Source organism: Centruroides vittatus, unplaced genomic scaffold (assembly GCF_030686945.1).
Source record: "Centruroides vittatus isolate TY-2023 unplaced genomic scaffold, ASM3068694v2 contig_461, whole genome shotgun sequence".
Classification (NCBI taxonomy): domain Eukaryota; kingdom Metazoa; phylum Arthropoda; class Arachnida; order Scorpiones; family Buthidae; genus Centruroides; species Centruroides vittatus.
In genome coordinates this window covers 570,023-594,199 of record NW_027122257.1, presented here as the reverse complement: position 1 = coordinate 594,199, position 24,177 = coordinate 570,023, and the positions used below count along the sequence as shown (strand labels likewise).

Sequence of the window (24,177 nt, the reverse complement as noted above, 5' to 3'; positions counted from 1 at the left end):
TAATCATTTCTTGCATAAGGGTTAAAATATAAATTATTCAAAATATTGAATACATATACAATGGCTTTATAATTTAACCTGGTTTACATATAATATACAATGGCTTTACATATAATGCAGCTTTATAATCTCTCTTTGACCTATGGTCAAAGAGAGATTATAAAGCCGAGGTTTGTTAGGAGAATTTTATACCATCAGCATTGTGCCACTTGACAGTGACACTTCTGAATGCTTTCTTTTTTTTTATTAGTGAAAAATATAAGGTTTTTTTTCTATGTGCAATGTCTATGAGGGTCCACAAAAAAAAAAATTAAGAGGAAAAGGGGTCTATGGGTAAAAAAAGGTTGAAAACAACTGATCTAAACGAATGAGTTAACATACACATATTCAAACAGGATTTTCATTTCAAATTTTGAAGTAGCCATATTTTGAACTAACTGAATTCCTTAATGTCTCTATATCCCTGGCCAGGACAAATAGTACTAATGGGTTTTCAAACTATCGTAGTTCAAATTAAGCAGGATTTCCTGTAATACTTTTTTAAATTATCATTAGTTTGTTAGAATTTGGAAGCAATAATTTATTCAAATTAAGTATTATATTTTCCTTATTTTCGGAACTAATTAATAACAAATTATGCTCAATAATGATAACTTTTGGAAAGATTAATTTTTTATGTAATAAAATATTAATATGCTTACATAAATAACATATTAATCTTGTTAAAAGACATTACTGTATAGCAGAATAATTGTGGGAAACAAAGAATGGCTCTTTAATATTAAAAAAAAAATTCATTTTTAGTAGTAGTTACCTGTTTCATTGTAGATGTAACATAACATTGTAACATTGTAGATGATTGTAACGTAACATTGTAGATGTATCCTAATAAAAAAAAAAGTGAATATTTGTTAATTATGATGAATTTAGATCCAGAGACAGTTATTAAAGAAGAGTATAGTTTTTGCCAACTATTTCTTGCAGAAGCATGCATGAAGTTATAGTGAATAGACTATAGCTTAGTAGTACAAAAGAATGGTCAATGTTGTCAAAAGGTTTTTGTGTATTCCTGGTGTTTAGTATATTTATGGTTTTTCTTACCATTTTCGAAATTTTTAAGTTCTTTTAGAGTATTTAAGTTGAGAAACACAGTATTAATGACTCAGGACAAGTATGAAAAGAAAAGAATGTGTGAAGAGCTTGCTTTTCTTTATTTGCATCAGTATTATGTGAATGCTTATTAGAATAAAAATGAAAATACAATAACAAGAGCATTATTTAAGAAAAAAGAAATATCACTTGTAAATGATTAGTGTATTCTATCTCTGACTAAAATATAAATTTTTACCTTTTCAAAGTAATTATATACTTGCAAATTATATATGCAACGCATGAAATATATAATTCTGATTAATACCTTATAAACTTTCTTACATAATGATTAGATTTCGTGCATTTATTTTTATAAAATTGATCTGATTTGATTGATTGACCTTTTTTTTTTCTTAATTCTTAGGTAACACATACAACATTCCTGTATGTATATGGATATTAGATGCACATCCAGAAACACCACCAATGTGTTACGTCAATCCCACACCAGAAATGGAAATTAAAGCTTCTAAAAGTGTAGATATGAATGGGAGAATATATTTACCATATTTACATGATTGGAATTCTGTAAGTATTTGAGAACAATTTTATAAATAAAGTTATTTTAACATAAATTATTAAGAATTGTTGCAGCACAACACCTCAAAGTTAACAGATAGAATATTAATACTTTCAGTCTTATACTATTATTGTGTATTTAATAAGTACTTTTAAAATGCAAAGATTATTAGGTTTTAATGACATTTCATGAAAACATAATTTCATTTAAAAAATATTAGTATTCACTTTTTTGCATTTTATTATTTGTGTTTATCTGATTTAATTGAATTTTAATGTTGACTATCATACAAATTTAATGATTTGATGATATAATTTAACTTTATAGCTGTTTGTAGATTATTTAACTAAAATATAATATTTGTTTTAGATTATGAAAATTTAAAACATACTAATGATGATACATCATAAACTTTTCAAGTAATTGTAATGTAATAGCTAATTATTAATTGATCCAAAATGTTTACTCAATCAAATGGATGCTTGTTTTTGTTTCATTTTTTAAACAAAAACAGAGAAGAATGTTTTGCATTTATCATATCATATATACCAGGGGTGGCCAACTTTTGTATACATAAGATCTACTTTTTATCTTAAAAATGCGTCGCGATCGACTTGTTGTCAATAGGCATAGTGTAAGTGGGGAGGGGAGGTGTGAAATACATACTATGTTTATACACTGTGTTTCAGTACGTGGTGCACTGCTTATGAGTCGAGTCATAACTGCATGCATACTGTTGTGTTCGGTTACAAATATAATACATTAAGTCAAGACATCGCGAGCGATCGACCAAAATTGGCTTGGCGATCAACCGGTCGATCGCGATCGACTTGTTGGCCACCCCTGATATATACAGTATATTGTGTCATTTGGGCAATTAAATAGCTATATGATTAATGAATATCATTACATCTGCTTGATTTTAAATGTAACAATTCTGATTCTGTGAGCAAAAAAACCATATAATTCAGTAACAAAAATAAATAAATTGGTAATTTAAACAATTTATTTTTATTCCTGTAATTATGATTTTAAGGATTTTAATGGATAATCTGTTCATCATTATCTTGAATTTCTGTAGTTTTTTGCCATTATTATTCAGAGTACTTTTAGTAGTTCAATACGATCATTTCAGTCTTTCATTTACAAACTTTTGGGTTTTTATATTTATAATAAAAGAGAAAGCTAAAAAAAATCAAACAGTTTAAAATGTATTGATAGTTGTTTGTTTCTCTTAATTTTATTTTGAAAATATAACAACTAAATATATGACAAATTATAGAGTTTTTGTGAATGTCGTTACAGAATTTCAGTATATTATTTCATGTACTTATTTCTTAAGAGGAAAAAAACTGAATATTTATTTTACTTTGTAAAGTACACAATAATGCCAAAAAGGGAAAAACATGACCACTCCCATAATGAAACGTCAACAAAATAGAACAATTCTGAAGATTAAAATATATGCAAAAAACATTGATGGAAATATGAGAATATCTACTAGAGCAGTTACATTTTTGTTTTGGGAATTCTTTTAATTGCCAAATTGAAGTAAAATAATTGTTTAAAAAATATACTTTTTATAAGATCGTTGAAAAATCAGAAATCCTATGAGTTATAAGTTAAGAAAATATAGGGTGTCTGAAAAGTTTCTGTGCATTGAGAAATGTGTAATGACATTAAAGCTATATATACAGTATTGTGTATGAAACTTGTAAGTCCCTTATTATGACTTCTGGGGTGCACTGATGATGTGAATGTGAGGATAATCTGCACATACTGGAGAAGCTAAAGATGACAAGCAACTAACACATGAAACAGAGTACTCCGCTGCACAGTAACTCTTTGGACACACTATATTAGTATTAAATGATACTTTACTAAAACTTCTTAAAAATGTTTTCATATTTTCACTGAATGTTAACTTTAAACAAAATTTGAATTGACCTTTATTTTAGATTTTATAATAATTAAAGTATGAACAAATTAAATATTACTTTGTGATATTGTATATTATATAAATTCATATTTACACTAGCTCTTTTACACTACTAAAATCAATTTATTTTGATTATATATTCATTTGTTGTCTTATATAATTTAAGATTAATATTAAATATAAAAATTAGAAGAAATAAAAAGTAGTTGCTAAAAGTTTTTTTTATGTATAGAAGAATTCAGATCTTGTCGGATTAATTCAAGTTATGATAATTGTGTTTGGTGATACTCCTCCTGTTTATTCAAAACCAAGATCACAAGATCCTCCTACTTCAAATTTGCCCTATCCAACACAGATTTCAGGTAAGATATTTAATTATTCATTGGAAATGTAAATTTATAATTATATAAATACTATAAGCTTTCTTTTCTTAGTATTTAAAAAAACTTAAAAATTAGTTTTCATTTTAATCCTTAAATGACCTTTGATTTTTTTATGATTACACACAAAAGTTAGTTAATTAAAAAATAGCATAAAGATAATAAAATAATATATTTTATTATCTTTATGCTTATACAATCCTGATTTATCAGTTAGGTAGTTGCAAATTTTTTCATGATAAAATTCTGAGAGATTTCAGTTAAATCAATCTTAAACATTTATTTGCAAATCTTTAAATTGTTCTAATCCAAAAAGATTTTGTGAGAAACAGAAGAGATGGTTATCAGACTGAGCAAGAAAGTATATTAAATTTGAACTTCAAAATTTAGCTTTATTATTTTGAAATCTTAATATTAATTTTCACCCAAGTGGAGTCCATTACTTATCAAATTGAAACCAAATAAACAGATCAACAACTTACATGAAACACTTGATATACTTTAATGCAGTTGCGTTATTATCTTAAGAAAGAAATGGCAAATTTATTTCTTTATTTGTTTTGTTGATAAGATTAGCTCTGATTATCAAGTAAAGGATGTTTGATGTACAAAAATTGAATGAGAATGTGCAGAGGAAGAAATAACGAAATTGTTAGACAATGAGAACAATGACAACGTTAATAAAAGCACGAGAGCATTATTTCAGCTTTGTTTCTGTTGATGATATAATGGATAAATGTGCTAATAAAGTTAATCATTTAACCAAATGACTCAAAAATGCCAATGAAATGGTGATCGGTTTTTATGGTAAAACTAGATTCTATTGAAAAGAATATTAAAATTTACAAATCAGTTGGTTACAAATCAGAGGTTAATAATGAGAAAGAAAGTGAATTGGGAAAGGAAGCAGATATTTTGAATGATCAAAAATAATATGGTATCTAGATTAGAAATGACACAAAATTGGTTGATTGCCACAAAATTGTTAAATGATTTTAAAATAAGAATCTGTTGGTAAGTCAGACTGATCAGAAAATTTCATTATAATTTTGTTTTTTGATTAGAATCAGAGAATTGGTTTGATATGTTCTTTAGCTACGTGAAATGATATAATTGATGAGTTACACTTTAGCAAAACTGGTTCATATAATAGAGAATTGTAGATAAGTGTAAATGACTTATCATTATGTTTGAGAGAGAGATAATATGAATCTTGTAAGTAAGAAAGAATTCAGTAAGAAAAGAAGAAAAAAACTAAGATTGTATTATCTACTTCTATTTTAGGTTATTGCATTAAACTAATTTATTGTTAAGAAAACTTTAATGGCATAGTAGCAATCTGTTCATAGTTGCTATTGCATCAGTTAGATTTATTTAAATAGAAAATTGCGCTGATGTTATTAAACTGTTTTATTTAGAAATAAAGCAGTTCTTTTTAGAAAAATAAAATTTGTGATTAAACTATTTGAATTGGTATCTGACTAAATGCTAATTGTTTATAATGTACTCCATAACTATTAAAGGTAGATATTAAGTTTAACAATAAATACTTAGTCTAAATCAGTTTTTAATGCATTTTTATTTTAGAATTTTTTCACTTGTAACAACGAAGTTTAAAAAATGTTTTATTATTATATTACGATTCATAATTGATAGTATCTGTTAAAGTTTTAGCTTATGCAATTGATGATACAATGTCAATGTTTTGTAGAAGAATTTGAAATTTTATTGCTGTTGGTTGTTGTTCTCAATTTGTAATCAGAATAAACCTGTTACCATTTATAAGTATTAATTTCATTAAAAAATATAACTTGGTACAGGAGAGGTTGAGATGATATTGCTTTGATGTCAGAACAATACAAATGTTTAGATGCTTGTCTATCTTGGGTTTTCTTTATTTTTCTGTAGATAAATACACCTAACCTTTGATTTATGTGGTTCATTAGTTTTGTGTAAATCAAAATTCTGTATTCCAAGACTAACACATGAGAAATGAGGATTCCATTTGTTATACAGGATGTCTGAAAAGTTACTGTGCAGTGAGAAATGACAGTGAATGAGTTTGTAATGACATTAATGTTATATGTATGGGACCCATAAGTTGTCCATTTGATACAAGTTGACTGTACATTATTGCATACAACTTACAGGTCTCATAAGCAATACTGTAGTTTAACATTAATGTCATTAGGAATTTTCACTGCACAGTAACTTTTCAGACATCCTGTATATTGGTCAGTGTTTTTATTAACTACTAATGAATGAAAATGAAATTTCATTCTGTATCATTACTTGTTGATAAGGAAACAGTTTCCATTTTTTTTCTTCTTTTAGTTGCAAAAGTCTTACATTACTTCCATTTCAGAATTATTTAATCCTCCTTTTTATTTAATCAAATTTACTGATTTGTCAACATTGATAGTCTTGGCAATAAAATCAATTATCAAAGCTTTTTTTTTTTTTTTTAAATTTGTATGGATTTCCAGATGTGAAGTTAAGTCCAAGCATATAGTGTGAAGTTGTAATGATGTACAAAATGGCAAATCTCTTCTTTTTAATGTGTCAGTTGGAAGTAGCTGTGACATGATTGCGGTATTGTAGTAGTTAGCGTAAATCTAAACATTAACATCATCAGAGAAAATACTTAATTTTAATATAAAACATAGAAAGTAAAACACTGAAGAATATTTTTAAGTCTTGTATTAAATTGAAATTGTGCAATTCAAGTACCTTCTAAGTAGAACATTAGGTATATGCAATATAAATATGACATGAAATCTATAGTCAATCAGAAGTCTAAATAATTAGATTAACTAATTTTAAACTTGAAAATAATCTTAATTAACTTAAAAATTGCCCCAAAAATAAAATGACATTTCAAATTTAGATAAATATAGAATGTGTTTTTATTACACACACATGCACACAGTTAAATCTCAATATAGTGCCCTTCTGAATAGTGCCACCCTTCTAAAACCTTAATAACTACTCATAAATGAATCTTTTCTATAAATATTAATTACAAAATCTTTCAGTAACTGTGAATTACTAAGTGTATGATGTTGCATTGAGTACAACATTGTTATCACTCAGTCATGTGACTTTTCAACTGTCAAACTCAAATTTATATGTAGACGTCATTATATTGGTTGATCGAAACATTACACACAACTAGTGTGTAGGTCTTTTTCCAACACGAATGACAGCCTTAATGTGCTTGGGCATTGATTCCACCAGATTCAAGAGCATTGGTATAGTTATTGCAAGCCACTCCTGTTGCACCATTGCAGCTCTGCTGTAGACATTGGTATTGGTTTTTTGAATCTGAAAAGTCTCTCAACAGCATCCCAGAGAGAGATTCAGTTGGACTTAAATCTGGGAACTCAGAGGTTACCAGATTGTCTGGAATTCTGAAGAATGTTTTTTGAGCATTGTGTCAGAGTATTGTTCTGCTGAAATGCACCATTCTCTTGAGGATGCAAAGCCATGAAAGAGTTAATTAAGCAATCAGCCAGCATATTCTGACAGATTGCGTAACCCTTATTTAAGAACCCAGAGGTCCTTAAATACTGCGTCTTAATCCTTGCAGTATTTAAGGACCTCAGTAGACACATGAATCCTGAGAAGACTCCCCACATTATCACAGAATTCCTATCATCTTGAACAGAACTAAGGCCAGGAACACACATGTAAAATCTGGCATAAAATCTAACATAAAACAGAAAGTGTAAAAATTTTTCTGAAATTTTGGCTAAAACATAAATGAAAAATGAGTAGAGCATGTCTACTTTTTACACTGTAAAATTTTTACCCCAAAATTCCTCCAATAAAGCGAAGTCTTTTATGTGATGTCAAAGTAGACACATGGTTTTTATTCTAATAATGGCAGCAGTGAGGGTTAACCCTACAATTGTGACGGTGTCAAAAAAAAGAAAAATAAATGAAATAGAGGAGTTTATCAAATCCGTTCAACCACATCAGTGTCTTTATGACAAAAAAGTGTCACCTATAAAGACAGTGTGTTTAAATAAAGTGTATGGATGGCCATAAGTGCTAAATTTCAAATAACAGGTAGGTCTAGTAGAATTGATATATAGTATTTAGCTCATACGTTCTTTATTTCAATTCAGAATGAAGTCTATTAATTTAAATTTTCAGAGGCAGTGGAGAAAAAATGGAAGGTCAAAGGGATAGATATACGAGAGGAAAAAAATTAATAAAATGTAGCACTGTTAGCAGCCCCGGATTAAGCCTCTAGCGGGCCCTAGACAAAATTTAAATTGGGGCCCTATTTAAATAAGTTGCTTCTAAACAAATCTTATATAATGTGACATTAGCGTAGCTAGCATGGGTGACACCCGGTGCAGATATCGTGGTGTCACCCCAAGTCACACCGTAGTGTTACCCTTTTTAACTGTTTTATAAAACACTATTGAATTGTAATAACTTCGCACTCGAGCAACTTGAACGCTACATTGAATATGCGATGTCGCGACGTATAAGTTTAAATTTAGAAAATGAATCATAACCATACATCAGTATTACTATGAGAGGCGGCCCTAGGAATATATGTAGATGGTGCGAGATATCTCGTGGGAGAGATTACTTTTGACGCACGGATGGCTGTGACTTTTTTTTTTTTTTTAGGCAATGGCTAATGAAGCCGGACCCCTCTGAATTACGGGCCCTAGACATTTGCCTACTTTGCCTATTCGATAATCCGGCCCTGACTGTTAGTGGCTGTGGCGTTTCATATTTGGCCAGAATTTTTGAATATGTGTGTTCTGGCATAAAAGCGTAAAACAGAAACTAAACTGAAAGTTGATTTCTGATTCAGTTTTCTGCCACACAATTTTACTCATGTATGTTCTTGGCCTAACCTGGCTGACTAGGTTTATGATTTCATGCCATATTCACATCTTTCTATTAGCCAAGTGCAGTTGGAAATGGGATCTATCTGATTATACAATTTGCTCCATTCTACAGAGTCCAGTTTTGATGTTCCTCGCACCAAGCAAAATGTAATATCTGATGATGCAGTCAGTAATGACACACAAGTAGGATGTCAGCATCTGTAACCTAGGGTATGCAGAATGTTTTGTACCATCTGCTTGCTTACATTACTTTAGGTTCCAGTATTGACACTATATATGATCCATGCCACTCTGGTTGGTCTGTACCAGCCTAGACAGTCTCTGATTCTTTGCATCAATGATGCTTGGTCAGTCACCATTTGCTTGCTGGATGCTGTTACATCCACAGACGATAGTATTATATGCCCAGTAAGTCCTTATTATGGTTGTTCTTGAGAACCATAGAGTTGTTGCCACTTTAGAGAAGTTGTTCTAGAGTTGTTGCCACTTTAAAGATAGAAGGACCCATATCTTTAAAGTCTTTAGTGAGCTAAAGGCAAACAACTTCAATCTGACCAAGAGGTATGGGTCGGATTAAAGTCACACTTGGCTCTGGTGCTGCCCCATAACATTTTTTGAACTCGGAATCACGAGGCTTGTGGAATGGTAGGAGAAATGCCTCAACAACTAGGGCAATTATATCTAAAGTAAATTACCTCCAGTATGTTTTATTGTTAGCTGGTTATTTATTGATCATCCCTTATATATTTTTAGAAATGTAATCACAGTTTGACACAATTTCTGTTAGGGAATCGTAATACAGTCTTTACAAGCAATTTTCTAACAAACATGGAAAATTGCTTGAAAAAAGGTCTTGCATTTTTCTACAAAATGTGGATGTTCAGTCAAATAGTTTGAAGAATATTCAAGTTCAACCTGCATGCAATTAATATTATGCTTTGAGTTTTCAAATAAGTGTAATCATTATTGATCTAATTTAATTATCATTGCATCATATTATGCACCATTTGGTTACCGATGTTAATTTAAACTATAAATGCACAAACAAATTTTTCTCTTCTTTATTTGTACTGGATAATGCTAAACACTGGAAGATAGATGTAAATTATTTTAATTAGTTAATTATCTAAAATGATGTAGCTTTTAGGAAGATATAGGAGCTCATACAGTACATATTAATAAATATGTATTTATTAATATAATTAATTATATAACTTAAATAAAAGTTACAGAGTAAAGCTACATTTTAATTTTATATATTAAACATAAAAAGAAATTTTATTTTATTACAGGAAATTAAATTTACTCTACGACAATTATCATTTTATTATTTTAGCAGTTTAATTAGAATGATGGTAAATTATATTTATAAAAATGTTTTTCAAATATAATAAATTTTGATTCTGTAAATAGATTAAGATAGCTTTTTTTTATACTTCACTCTTTCATTTTTTGAAATAATTTCAATAGAACATTGTCTAAATAACTAAGATTCTGCTCTGCACGAGTTTTTGGCATTTTTATCAATTTCCATTTGCTTTTTCTGTTATGCTCTCAAATGGCCGGATTAATTTATTGGGATTACAAGTTACCACTACCTATCACGGAAGTCCTTGTAAGTTTTTGATTATAGTATTCTACCTTTCACGTAAATCTGACTGCTATTGAATGACAAAAGCACCGATTAATTTCGTTTATTCTATTGCTTTATTTGTTAGAAAGATAATTATAATATCCTTATCAAATTGAAATATTTTCAGATTAAATAATTTGCTGTTTGTGTATATAGAAAGTAAATATTTAATCTTATTTTAATTTAATTATAATTTCCAATGTTGTTCATTATACAAATGAACAAATTTGGAAGTTACAATAATGCAAAGTACTGAATTTAAAAGTTTTTAATATAATTATGTCCAGAAGAAACCAAAGAAGCTGTCTATTTTAGAGAAGTAACAAATGACTCTATTGAATTCAATTGCAAAAAGTAGAAGGTATACATGAGTAGTCAAAAAGCTTGTGGAATTGTGTTATAGCACTGTAATGGTAGAATATATGGAAACACTTATCTTCACCTTCAATGTAGGACTGTTCAACAAACACACACTTGCTTCATTGATCCTATCATCATCGTAAGTACCGTTGGAAGGCTTCTTATGGAATATTTGGGAGTTTAGTTGTCGCATTCGTTGTCCTCTGTGATGGACAGTGTTACTGGTCATTTCTACATGCAAATTTGCATAGGTTGTGGTTGATGGTTGCAACAAGTAGCAAGGAGGGTGGTTTCTGCATCACAATAATACACCGAGTCACTTGTCACTTGTGAAGCAATTCCTTGCCAACAAAAGACTTTCCAACCATCGAATTCACTGGATCTTACTCTAAGTGACTTTTGGTTGTGATGCTGAAAATGGGTATCCAGTGGATGCTTTTCGCAACCCTGGATGTCATCAAACCAAATGCAATGGCAGAACTCCTGAATATTCTAAAAGAAACCTTCCAATGGCAGGATTAATGGAGGAAGTGTGCGTGCCAAAGGACCCTACTTTGAAAGTGATTAGGGAAGCATTTTCACACATCTTATCATTACAGTGCTATACCACAATTCCAGGAACATTTATAAATATTTAAGAATATAGTTTTTGAACACTGTATCAAGACTTTCTAGACAGTCAAGTGGGGCGGCAGGAGTTTGTGTGATTCAGCTAGAATTAATGCGGCATTCTTTTGAAGTAGCACTTCTAACTATACTTTACTGCATGCTCTGTTACACTTAGACATCTATTTCTAATTCATCATAGGTAGAGCTTGTTCTTTTGAATTTAGCTAGCAATTTGCATATTATCTTTTCTGTAAAAGAGAACTTATAATTAATCTCTCATAGTTAACATTGTACATTTAAAAAAAAAAATGCAATTATCTCCAGCATGCATTCTTGCATATTTATAAACACAGGGTTCTACATATAAAGTATCAATAGAAACTATTCTTTCATTGAAAGAGAGATTTTATAAACACTGTTACTTTTTAGAGCTATTTTTAAATTATAATACATATCTTAAAAACAAAATCTTACATATCATAATAAATGAGTTTTCTTATTCTGTGACAGATTTGTATCAAACTAAGTTTATTCCAGATTTTAGACCTGTTGTTGCATAATAATGTAGCAAGAAGCCTGAAATTGTGATGTTGATGCCTTCTATTTGTTTACTAATGTGTAAGTTAAACTTTTCATCTCAAGTTACGACTGATTTTGAAAAAATTTTTGTAGTTTTTTGGAGCCAATATTTCTAGCAATTTGTAAGATCATTTATTTATTGCACTCAAGATCTTTAGTTTCATGTTATTTAAATAAGTGGCAGTTTTTAAACAATTATTAGTCACTCGTTTTTATCTGGTTTTGATTTGTGTTTTTCATCTGTGAATATAAAGATTGAACCTTTATTACAGATTTCTCTGGTGCCAAATTATCGGTGTAGGCTTAATTATGTTTCCGATTGATATTAAAATCATTTCAAAATTCTTTATATTTGTCTTCTATGCTACATATTTCATTTCCTGTTTTTTAGGTTTTTCAGTAGTTAACACGTTGACTGCCACGTGACTTTTTAGGATTCTGTTGTAAAACGCCAACTTAATTTAATTATATTATATTATTAAAAACTCTAATCAGAGTATATAGTAATAATCAAATAGCATATAGAATGTGTTTTTCTTAAAATAAAGGTATTACGAATTATCTCGTAGTTGGCTTATGTAACAGAAAGCTCTTCGCTAAAGCCAAACTACGAGTTAATTCGTGCACAGACACGATTCGTCCTGTCACTTCGCTACAGCCAATCGGAGATGTGCGTCTAAATTCATTAGTAATAAATCGGATATAGAGGCGAGCACATCACATTTACGTCTTTTTTGAGAGTGTTATTTTTTATTTATTTTTATAATCAAATTATAAATATCCCAAAATGGATAAGAAAAGACCACTGACTAAAAAACAACTTGATTACTACACTAATCTAAGTGATTCAGAATCTGACAAAATTTTTGGTGAGGATGGGGGAGTTTATTTGGCAGCGAAATGGTCCTGTTACTGTATGTAAATGGAAAGACAAACGAGAAGTCCTTACCATTTCAAACATGCACGTTGTTGAAATGGTAGAGGTGTTCAATCGCAATGGAAAATGTTCGATGAAACCGAATATAATTCGAGATTATAATCATGGAATTTCTGGCATTGACGATCAGATCAAATGCTATCGTACTACACAGCTCTAAGAAAGACTATTAGATGGCCCAAAAAGGTTGCATTACATATTATAGAAATATATATACATAATGCGCACAAACTCTTTCAAAAAGCAACTTCTTCTAAAATAAAACTTATAAAGTTTAGAGAAGCATTCGTCAAAGCGTTGATTGGAGAAGAGATTCAACCAGTTTCAAAAAAAATTAAATTGCAGAAGCTCCACTATTTACAGAGTATCCCATCTACTCAGAAAAAACAACATCTGACAAAGCCATGTCGAATTTGTACCAAAGCTAAAAAACGCCGAGAAACGCGTTATTTCTGTCCAATCTGTCTTGAGAAGCCAGCCCTTTGCGTAGAAGATTGTTTTAAAAATTATCACAAACAATAAAAATATTGTTTTGCTTTCGATTTTGAATAAACTTTTTATGATTATATTTTCTGTTCATTTATTAATAAATGTTCTGTTCATGTAAGCCAAACTTGATTTTTTGTTCTTGCCCCTGAAGCTATCTATTCATATTTACACTGATATACTACGAATTACATCGTAGCTGCACAAATATGGCAAGGAAACAAACTACGATATAACTCGTAGGTGGCGTCCTAGGCAGAAACGGTAACTACGAGTCATCTCGTAGATGGCAGTCAACGTGTTAAACATGGATAGCCTGGAGTGGTATATGGGTGTTGGCTTGCCACTCCGGGTATCCAGTTTTGAACTCACTTTGGGAACTTGTGGAATTTTACGTGGCTGTTCTGTCTTGGGCGAACAATCCAGACTTGAAGCAATAAGAACATTACATTAAATTGTATTAATTATGCATATTAGCAAATTAATGTAGTCAATTACTATAACTAGACATAATAGTTGTACTAGACATTAATAGTTTATTTATATAGGGTGTTACCCTCGAACCTCTAGTTTTTAAGCTATTCTGTACATCTATCTGTTCCAGTATGTGAATGAAATGTGTCAGAGAATGTTGGTCAATATTCCAAGTTTTGTGTTTATATGCTTAAAAGTGACAATCTAGATTTTCAATGATCCACTGTTTAGATCACTAGATTGTGTGGCAGCGAAGGTCTTGGCCGCTCTGCCGCACAATCCGCATTTCTTGGCTCTCCTTGTTGTCTGGCGTTTCCACTTTGAACTTTATTTGTTCTGGATATGTCGAGGATCATGTTTATGCTACAAAAGTGCCAGTCATGTGAGCCTTGCATACAAGAATTGTGGATGCCATTAATAATGAAATTCCTAATGTGCTTGCTCGGAAGTGGGCCAAAACAAAGTATAGACTGGATATCATATATACCGCGTTAGGTGCACGTGTAGAAATGTACTGATCTAATGTAGTAGCTTTTTCAGATGCACTTTCTATCATCATTGTTTACGGTACTGTATTTGCATTTATTTTCCCAAAGTTAATTCATAAAACTAGAGAGATTCGAGGAGAACACCTCATATTACATAGAATTTAGCTAATCAGAGAGTACTATGGTGTTTTTCATCCTTTGTCTAATTAGTAGCGTGTTATTCTTGGCCTTTGCTTTGTTAAATCGTATATAGATCAAGTTTTTCTTTTCTTTTTTCTTTTCTTTTTTTTTGTTACAATGATTAATTGTTTGGGGTCTGGGAATGGATTAATTCACTTTCTGTTATTTCTAATGGGAAAAAATTGATTTGGACTTCAGATGGCTTCCTGGAACGAATTAAATTTGAAGTACGAGACACCACTGTTGTTAGGAAAATTTATTAAGTAGAACATTAAATATTTGCATGTGCTTGTTATTCATAATTATTTGTATTTTGTGATTTTCTGGCTAACAAGATATATCATGCTAGGCAGGGAAAGCTTTGTGTATTTATAGAGGCAAAAGTACTGATGAAGTTTATGTTTACATAATAGAACTTCGTTGATCATGAAGATTTTATAACCAAAGGATGTCAAAAATTATAAAAAGTAATTTATTTTGAAATAATAGAATGTGTTTGTGTATAGATGCGATTTGGACGTGTTTGCAGATGATGTACCATACTACTTTGATGTATTTGGCAGACTACATTATTGTATTAATTACCGGCAGACTTTATGGGATCGATATCTTGACCTTTGCTTGTCGAGATGCCAATTTCTACATTGTCAAACATGAAAAAACACATGGTACTGTACCTTGTCTGGTAAATGTTTAGAGATCGAAGGGAACATGCTGAGCGTATTGTTTGAGAATATATTGCTTGCATGATTTGAAAATTTTTGAACGTGCTGCAGTGTTACTTTTTACAAGTTAGTATTGAAAATACAATATTGAACTACAATATAGTGTTGTAAGGTTTCTTCAAATTTTCTTCCTTTTGTACTTGCAAATACTTGGGATATTGATTCTGCCTGCATAAGAGATACTTTATTTTTTTGTTTGAAATTCAATATAATACATAAGCAGTTTTCAGTTTATTAGTTAAGTACAAAAATCATTAGATTTGTTCCAGAAATTTTGGATTATTACCAAAATTTTTTCTGTTTGGCATATTTGTTGTATACATGTATAGAATATGTGCATATTAATGATTTTTAGATGTGCGTCAGACAACGGATGATAGATCTTATTGTCTAGTACGTGTCAAAGAATGGCAACGATGCATATAAATGATTTTATAGATTATAAAAATTTGTATTCTATAATATATTATTTTGAAACACATTTTAAAAAAAATTATGATGTTAAAATAGAACGCTGCAATTTTGGCAAAAGTGCATCAATGGAGAAATACTGTCTCGAGGTTTCGACCATAAAAATTCAAAATATAAAAGCCATGTAAATATATTTATGTAGTTTTTATATTTTGGGTATATTAAACCGGCCATTGTCAGTAGTTCTGACCGCATAAAAGAGGAATTAAAATTACAGTTAAGGTATTTTAAATTAAGGTTATTTGGAAAACTAAAATGTCTATTTTATTATATATAGCTATAAAATATCCTTCTGTCGTCTTATAAGTGATATAACTCCAAACACATAATTAAAACATTTGACAAGATCTAGTGCATTAGTGAGACCATTGAAGAAATTGTCTTACGTAGTTTATTGTTAAATCAAATGTTTGGAGTTTTTATTCATAAAAATTTGCAATAAGAATAAATGATTTTAAAGTTAGTTCTGTATGTTTTTTGGAAAAATATAGTAGGTTTATATTATAGATCCTGTTATTTATAAGCTTGCTTTACTTAAATAAAATTGAAATATATTGATCAAACACAATCTGTTATAATTAATTGCTTTATCATATTATTTTTACTGGTTTTTAAGTTGTGGAACCAATTCTCAATTTTCCATGTTGGGTATTTTTTATGTGGCTTTCTCAAGAATGTATCTGTCTTGTAAAAATAGAATTTGGTATATTAGAAAATTTATGTATTTGTTTTGTTTAGAAGTAAAGGACATTCTATGTTGTATGGGATTCAATGGTTATGAAGTCTCAATTATTTGCATTTATTTATTACTAAATAAATTTTCAAAATAAATATTAAATTTTAAGAAGTGATATTTTATTTCATCTTTTGGTTAAATCTAATCTTGTTTAATTAAAAAGAGTGACAAAATATTTTTTTTCTTAGGTGCGATGCCAATGCCCAACGTGGCAGGATCTGGATACCATCCCTATCCACCGACGTCCGGGACGTCATCCTATCCTTATCCATATCCAACTATGCCAAGTAAGTCTCAACGATTATTTTTGATCGATTTTAAATCAAAGAAGTGCATTTATATTGATAAATTGTGGAGTATATCTTCTAAAAATTCTCTCTGTATGGATTTGGGCCGGAAACTAAGAATGCGCATATTTTTTGTATCTTCTAGTGTGATTGGTAAAATATAAAATGACATAAGTTTAAATTTATTGTCTTAAAGCTTGAATTACAAAGTGTTTTCTGCCTTTTTTCTTTCATTAAAGATACATATAATCTCCAGAAACTGCTATGGTAGATATTCACTCACGCTAAACAACCTTTATAAGCAGCAATGACATTTAATTACTGACATTTTTGGTCATATTTAATGACGGTCTTTGGATAACATACAATTACTATATTTAGTATGCTTTTTGAGCTTATATGTTGAATATATAAGCTTATATATTCAACATATTTGGAGCTTGTGTAAGCTTACACAAGCTTCAAAATGGCACATGGCTTTGTGAGAGAACTTCAAAATGGGATGTGGTATCCTTAAAAAGATCTTCCATTTCTAGACAAACTGATTATTCGAAGTTTCTAAGTTATTCATAGAAGCAAAGTCAATAATAAAAGTCACTATATTTAACAATTTAATATATTCAATTTTAAACAAAATGGCAGTCTATTTTTAAACTATTAGAATAATTAAAGACATTTTTTTTAAAAATAGAATTTTGTTTTCTTCTGTTTATAAAGATACAATTACTGTTAAAATAATTTGAGAATATATCTCTGTAGTTGGTGCTTGGTTCCAAAAACATTTGCGTGATGGAAAAGAAAGCAAAACTTTGATAATGAAATATATATTTATTTTATTTAAAAATCTATACTTTACTAATACAAACAAAAATGCTCTAAATAGTTAAAACTTGGGAAATTTTATTAATTCAAATACAAGACTGTTAACCTGATGGCAAAATTATTGATTGGAGACGATACTCTAAATTTATTGACAATTAGCTGAATATGGATTGTCAGTCTGGTTTTCAAAAGTTAACTTTTTGATGAACGATTCCAATGACTATTGTTTTTAAGATTTTCAACAGTTTGGTTATTTAATTCCACCTCTGACAGTTCTTTATCATTTCAGCTACTAGAAATAGAGATAATAGAAAAGAGAATTATTTTATTATTCTATTGCCATAAGCATTCATACTTCAAAAGTTTAGCTTTTGTGTTGCTGAAACGATAGAAGTATTAGGCTGCCATTTCGAGAGACTGCCATTTTAAGTATGGGTCAGATCCTCATTAATTTTTTCCGTCTGTTCCACCCGGATGTTGGAGTGTCATTTCTTGCCACTTGGTCGGTTCATTGAGGCTAGACTAAACATACGAATGAAAAAAATACATTCTTAGTTTCTTTATTGCCTGCTGAGCAGATAAGTAGCAAATTGACTATTTAATTAATTAAAAATTAATATAGTTTGATTATTGAGTTGACAAGTGTATGAATATTAACAGACATATTCATTTTTTAGCTTAGAAAGGTTTATTTATAATTGGCAAGTTCATTTAAAAAGTGCATAGAAAAGAATTAGATGAAAATTTCCATTTGATGTCTTACAAATTGGCATTACAGGCTAAGAATTGTCCTGTGGGACCACTATTTGGATCTACTTCATTACTTTTGTCCCATTTAAATGGATGTCCTTGCCTTTATTCAGGCGACTGTATCAAAATGCAGCTGTAGTTTTGTTTTATGGCTAAGATTCTCTGCTCCTTTTCATCCTGACCCTCTTGTCTCTCTCCCATCCTTTAAGCAGACCACTATCAATGTATTCAGGATTGGGATGTGTGGCAGATGTCATTTTACATACTGATGATCTATGGGCTTATCTCCTCCAGCATCTTTCACCTGTCCATATTTCAGTTGATGTCACAAGTGGCTAGCCTGCCAGAATCTCACAAATATATTTTTCTTATGGTGTTTTTAATATTAATTTTAATAATTTAATAAATAATTGGATTATAGTTAAGGCCAGTTCATATTTTGTGAGAATAGAAAAGAGAAGAGAAAACAACACATTACCAGTCACAATCTTCAATTTATTTAGTTAGTGAAACAAGTTGACAGAAGTTCTAATTTTATTTCTGCTGATAGATCATAGTTCTTTGCATTCTTCACGATGTAGACTGCAAGGAAACTTACCTGAGATATTGAAAATAAACTTTGCGATCATCTTCATCAATTTCTTTTATAAGGTTATATCATTTTCCACTCTTTTCTCAGATTAATTAACCATGTTTATTTTTGTTTATTAAAAATTTTATGATTTTGGTAAACTTTTAAAGCATGCTTTTGATAATGACTATGAGGTGCTATATTTTAAACTGCAGGCCTGAAAATCCACATGCACTTCTCTTTTGTTCTTTTAAAGTATGAATACTTAAGGGATAGAATAATAGAAGAGAATATGTCTCTTCTTTTTTCCATTTTCAGAAAGTATGAACCAGCTGTTGTCAAACATTAAAAAAACCAAACAGCAAAATCAAAGTTACTTAAATTTAAGATTGAAAGAATGATTTGGCATTTAGCTTGTAAAACTTTTTGTACTTTAATTATTTTAATTATTGACATTTATAATTACAGGCTATTCCAACACTTCTCAAGGTTACCCATATCCGTATCCATCTGCCTATCCTCCTCAGAACACAAACTCTTACCAGTCTGGAGGTTGCTATCCTCCGTCGTCTATTCCTTCAAGCACTCCCAGTAACACGGGAACCATTTCTGAAGAACACATTCACGCGTCTCTTCTTTCCGCAGTGGAAGACAAGCTAAAGAAGAAGTTGAGAGATGTCCTGTCACAGACTCATGTTAGTTTTAAACTTAATAATTTACGTATTTCTTTTCCAGTCATTTTTATTTACAGATGAGATTTTAATGGCATAATTATAACTGAACATTTTCAGGCTGAAATGGAAGTCCTGAAAAAGACTCAGGACGATTTGAACAAAGGAAAAGCGCATCTTACAGAACTTGTAAAAAAACTGCAAGCGGAACAGGTAAGACAAATCTTTTAACGCATTCTTAGTGATTTAAAATAAAATTAAAATGTAATCCATTCATATAGTTTGTAAAGTAAACAGCAACAATAACAAAATACACATAAAATTATACTAAAATTAAGATGTAATAATAAAACATAACTGAATGTCTATGAATCTAGTTATATTTTCTTGAAAAATGAATGCTTTTGGTCTATTTTATGTAGTTTTAAATCATTTGTCATAAGTCCGACAATAGTTTACAATTTGGTAGAAACCAGAACGTAGTATTTAAATATTTTGTATCGAAATCCTACCAAACTTTGATTTTACAGAACTGGAGTCAGAAACAACAGACCAAATTTGCTTGTTTCAAAACATCTGTCAGAATGAAAATTTGGTCCTTTGATTATTACATTTTCTCTTCTATCAATATAGCTACCAATTTGGCTATTAATGAGGATTTATCACACCACAAACAAGAAAGGTGACCAGATTAGAAATTCTTTATTCTTTGAATCAACTCCAAAATGTACATTTTGGGTCTTCTCATCCTCCTTCAGTTGGAGCGGACAATTTTCATAAACTATTTCTAAAATATTTCAATTTTTATGAATTTTTAATAGTTTACGAAAATTGTCTGTTCCAACCAAAGAGGGACCAAAATAATTTAAAAGTACATTTAAGAATTAATGAAATGAATAAAGAAATTCTAATCTGGTCACCTGTTTGATTATGCCGTGATAAGTTCCGATCCAAATTGGTAGCTATATTGATAGAAATGAAAATATGGTTTTTGAGAATATAACTGTGTACGGCATAGTAAACAGATTTTTTAAATTTGTAATTATTTAGCCGATATAAAATTTACAGCACGTAAACTGCATTTTATATATATTAAAATTGACAACCGTAAGAAAAACTAAGCTGCTAGCGAGTGAATTGATTGCTAGAAACAGCTAACAATTATATAGAGGTGTAACTTCTTAGTAATCCAGTTTCCTCTAAGATGCAACAAGAAAGATTCTTGATATATTTAAATAAAAAGTTTATTTGCATACCTGTAAAAGAATGATATTTAATTAGTATTTTCCATCTCCCTAACCCGTGGGTTAGTGGTCAGCACCAAGCAGTAATTGCTTCCGGTCATTCGATCCCTCCGAGATTTCTCTTGCAGATGCCGGCGATTCATCTCTCAGTTTTCCTCTCTCCAATCTATCCTCATTTATTTTTCTAGTAGCAGGGTGTATCATTTAGGTAAGTAATATATAAAACATTAAAGATTAAAACCTTTATCTTAATATAGAGTTACCATCTCTGGTGAAACATTATTAATGAGTTAAGTATAAAAGGAATAAGTTGAATACTATAAACAGCTTGCTCTTTGCTAAATTATTACTCGAAACAGAATTAGAAATAGTGGAATGGAAATAATAAATATATACTTTGATACATTTATGGGAATTACATAACTTAATAATCAGTGGTAATACACAGTTCGGATCGAATAATTACGAATAATCGAATATATTTAGCAAGTTAGCAGGATAAATATTGAAACAAATTAAAATCTTAGAAAGGAAGAATGTACTGTGTTTTGTTACAAGATTTTTGATGGTAAGAGTAAAATACTATAAAAAAAGTTAACAGTTTATTTGACAGAAACGACAAACAAATTTAAGATTTTTAATCAAATCCATCTAGCAAACAAAGCGATAATTACAGATACGTCGTACTAACCTGACATAGCTTTGCAGTTACTACTTAAAAACGTAACACAAACGTTTTCGACCCACTTCTAGGGTCTTCTTCAGGTGTTTAAGTTTTTCTGGTGCGACTCCGATTTTTAACCGTTCAGGTCTCTAATGTTTCCATCTTCGAATCTCCAAACGATATACGCCCGCGCCAGTTGTTATAGCGTTGCGTCATAAATAGCCTACCATGCTCTTGATAGTTGTTTTTCTTATTTAAAATTGATTGACAGTCCTTTGCAGTCGGCTTTAAAAATTTCTAACGCCTCTAAATTTCGTAGTTTGTTTATATGTGGGGTCTGTCGAATCATTGCTGCTTGTTGTAGGTTAGGGATAATGCCGTTTTCGTTGGAATATATCGCTAAGGCAGTATTGCTTTTATTTTTTTCGATGTCCGTTTTGTGCTCATATGTCGGATCTTTTTGTAGATCCGACATATACGAAGTCCCTATCGAATCTTTTATCTTTTAACGGGATTTTATATACTCCTGGTATTCTTTCGATTTCGGCCCGATCTTTCTCGTTTCTCAACTTGGCGAATGTATCTGGCTTACGTCTGTAGGCTATTTTTGCGTTAGTGTAAGCTCTAATTTCTTGATATAGGGACTGCATAGGGCGCTCGTAAGATTTTTAATAATTTTTAAGTAGAGTTAAGACACCGAAACAAATTATTTTGTTAGATAAAGCTCGAACTTACTAAGAACAGAAGAAAATAAAATACAAATTCATTATCTTAATAATTTATCTTTTTCAGACTTCAAATAAATCATTTAACATACAAATTGAATTATCACAGGTAGTAATTCTGTAATTATTACACGTTTTTGGGTAACGATGCAAAAGAACTTAGAGATATTAAGCGATCCGAGCTCGGCTTAAATTTAATATTATTATAATAAATTTGTAATTTGCCGTTTATTTATATTCGAATAAATTAAATTTAGTAACGTGGATGCTCGGACAAAAATTCGAGGAATTTCCATTTGTCCAAAGTGGTGCAGGACTCCCTAGTTCTAGTTTATAAATTCCAGCGGCTTACCACTAATACCTACCTCCGCAGTACAAAGTATGAAATAACGGCACGGGTCTCCTACTTTGTACAGTACAGGATACTTCGACACACACAATACCATTCAAAAACTGTAAACCGGGTCTAATAAATTTTCAGATCTCCAGCAAATCGGGCAGTTACCTGACTTTCGGATTAAGATGCCATTTCTAATTCGTACGACGTAGCAGAATTGTGTCAAATTAATTAAATTGTCTGTTAAGCAGAACTAATTACTTTCTGTTTGGTTCCTTCAAACTAAACGCCAGTTGTAGTGGCCACCGTGTACGGGTGGAAGAGAGTAGTATTTTGATTTTTCGGGTCTCGCGGCAAGTGTGTAAATCCTTACACGTGCAATAAATCGAACGTGTCAGTCTACGTTTCGTTCGAAGGAACCAGACGTACAATTTTAGAAGCGATTTAATTTATTGAAAAGTCACCAGCCTGGTTGTTTGAATTTCAAAGATGGAACTGGAACGAAACATCTGCATCCTGCGAGAGAAAAATCAGGAAATGAAAGAAGTGAATGCCAAAATGGAAAACGAACAGGCCATCGACATAGACGAAGCGGTGGTGACGACGGCACCTCTATACAGACAGTGAGTAAAGTCTTACGTAACAATTCCCAGAAAGATAATACTACAAAGGGTGCCTCTTTTCAGGTTACTAAATGCCTTCAGTGAGGAAAATGCCACAGAAGATGCCATCTACTATTTGGGAGAGGCGTTGAGAAAAGGGGTTATAGACCTGGACGTCTTTTTAAAAGTAAGGCGCGAGTTCCCAGTCCATTTTATCGCGTGGTTCCATTGTTTAACTAAAATCCGCCATTTTGTTTGAGCAGCACGTCAGGGACTTGTCGAGAAAGCAGTTCATGCTCAGAGCCTTGATGCAGGTGTGTCGACAGAAAGCCGGACTCCCCCATTAGAGAAGAGAGTGGTCAGTGGAGGGCGAGCGATTCTTCCTCCGTCTCGTGTATCGTCTCGGATTCCGAGAAGGGGGTTCGGATCCGGCCACGAGAAGTTCCGACGTCGGAGAGGAACTGTTATAAGCTTTAAAAGAATGCACCAAATATAAACAGATTGTACGCAAACTGTTATTTGTCGGTTTAGACCAATACTCCGTCACTCGAAATTTATTAAATGTTTTGAGAAATTAAATGTCTTGCTTTATTAATCGACACCACCAAGAAATTTTTCAATCCTCTAATGTATATGCGAGAAACCGGAACATTGGTAACACCAAACGATTGACACCGTCCAAGAATTAAGTACAGTAAAACTTGCCAGGAGGGTGCGGAATTATCAAAGAATTAACTCTGCATACTCTTGACAATGCTATCAATTGACCGAATCGTAGAAGACAATACCTAACACCACGCGATACGGGTAATGCAATATACTGAAATGAAACCGTGTTCGAAATGGTTGGAGACCAGTGGCGTAGCTAGGGGGTGCGGTCCACACCGGGCCCCAAAATCACAAGAAAAAAGACCCGAAAAATCTTTTCGGGGCCCACAAATCTGGTTCCGCACCGGGCCTG

At 31.0% G+C, this 24,177-nt stretch overlaps 1 protein-coding gene across 2 annotated transcripts in view; it reads left to right on the top strand.

The window, feature by feature from the left end:
- The window catches only part of TSG101 (tumor susceptibility gene 101), a 38,574-nt gene extending 14,779 nt beyond the window's left edge, over nucleotides 1-23,795 (top strand). Inside the window, exons 4-11 of one of the 2 annotated variants that reach the window (XM_067273120.1) lie at nucleotides 1,517-1,680; nucleotides 3,847-3,973; nucleotides 16,732-16,830; nucleotides 19,442-19,668; nucleotides 19,765-19,857; nucleotides 23,104-23,237; nucleotides 23,301-23,403; nucleotides 23,480-23,795. In XM_067273120.1, the coding sequence (XP_067129221.1) occupies nucleotides 1,517-1,680; nucleotides 3,847-3,973; nucleotides 16,732-16,830; nucleotides 19,442-19,668; nucleotides 19,765-19,857; nucleotides 23,104-23,237; nucleotides 23,301-23,403; nucleotides 23,480-23,563 (1,031 nt within the window). In that variant the 3' untranslated portion in view covers nucleotides 23,564-23,795. Of the gene's footprint in view, nucleotides 1-1,516; nucleotides 1,681-3,843; nucleotides 3,974-16,731; nucleotides 16,831-19,441; nucleotides 19,669-19,764; nucleotides 19,858-23,103; nucleotides 23,238-23,300; nucleotides 23,404-23,479 lie in introns of both variants that reach the window. The other variant, XM_067273119.1, reaches the window with a different exon arrangement.
- Nucleotides 23,796-24,177: the final 382 nt, after the last annotated feature.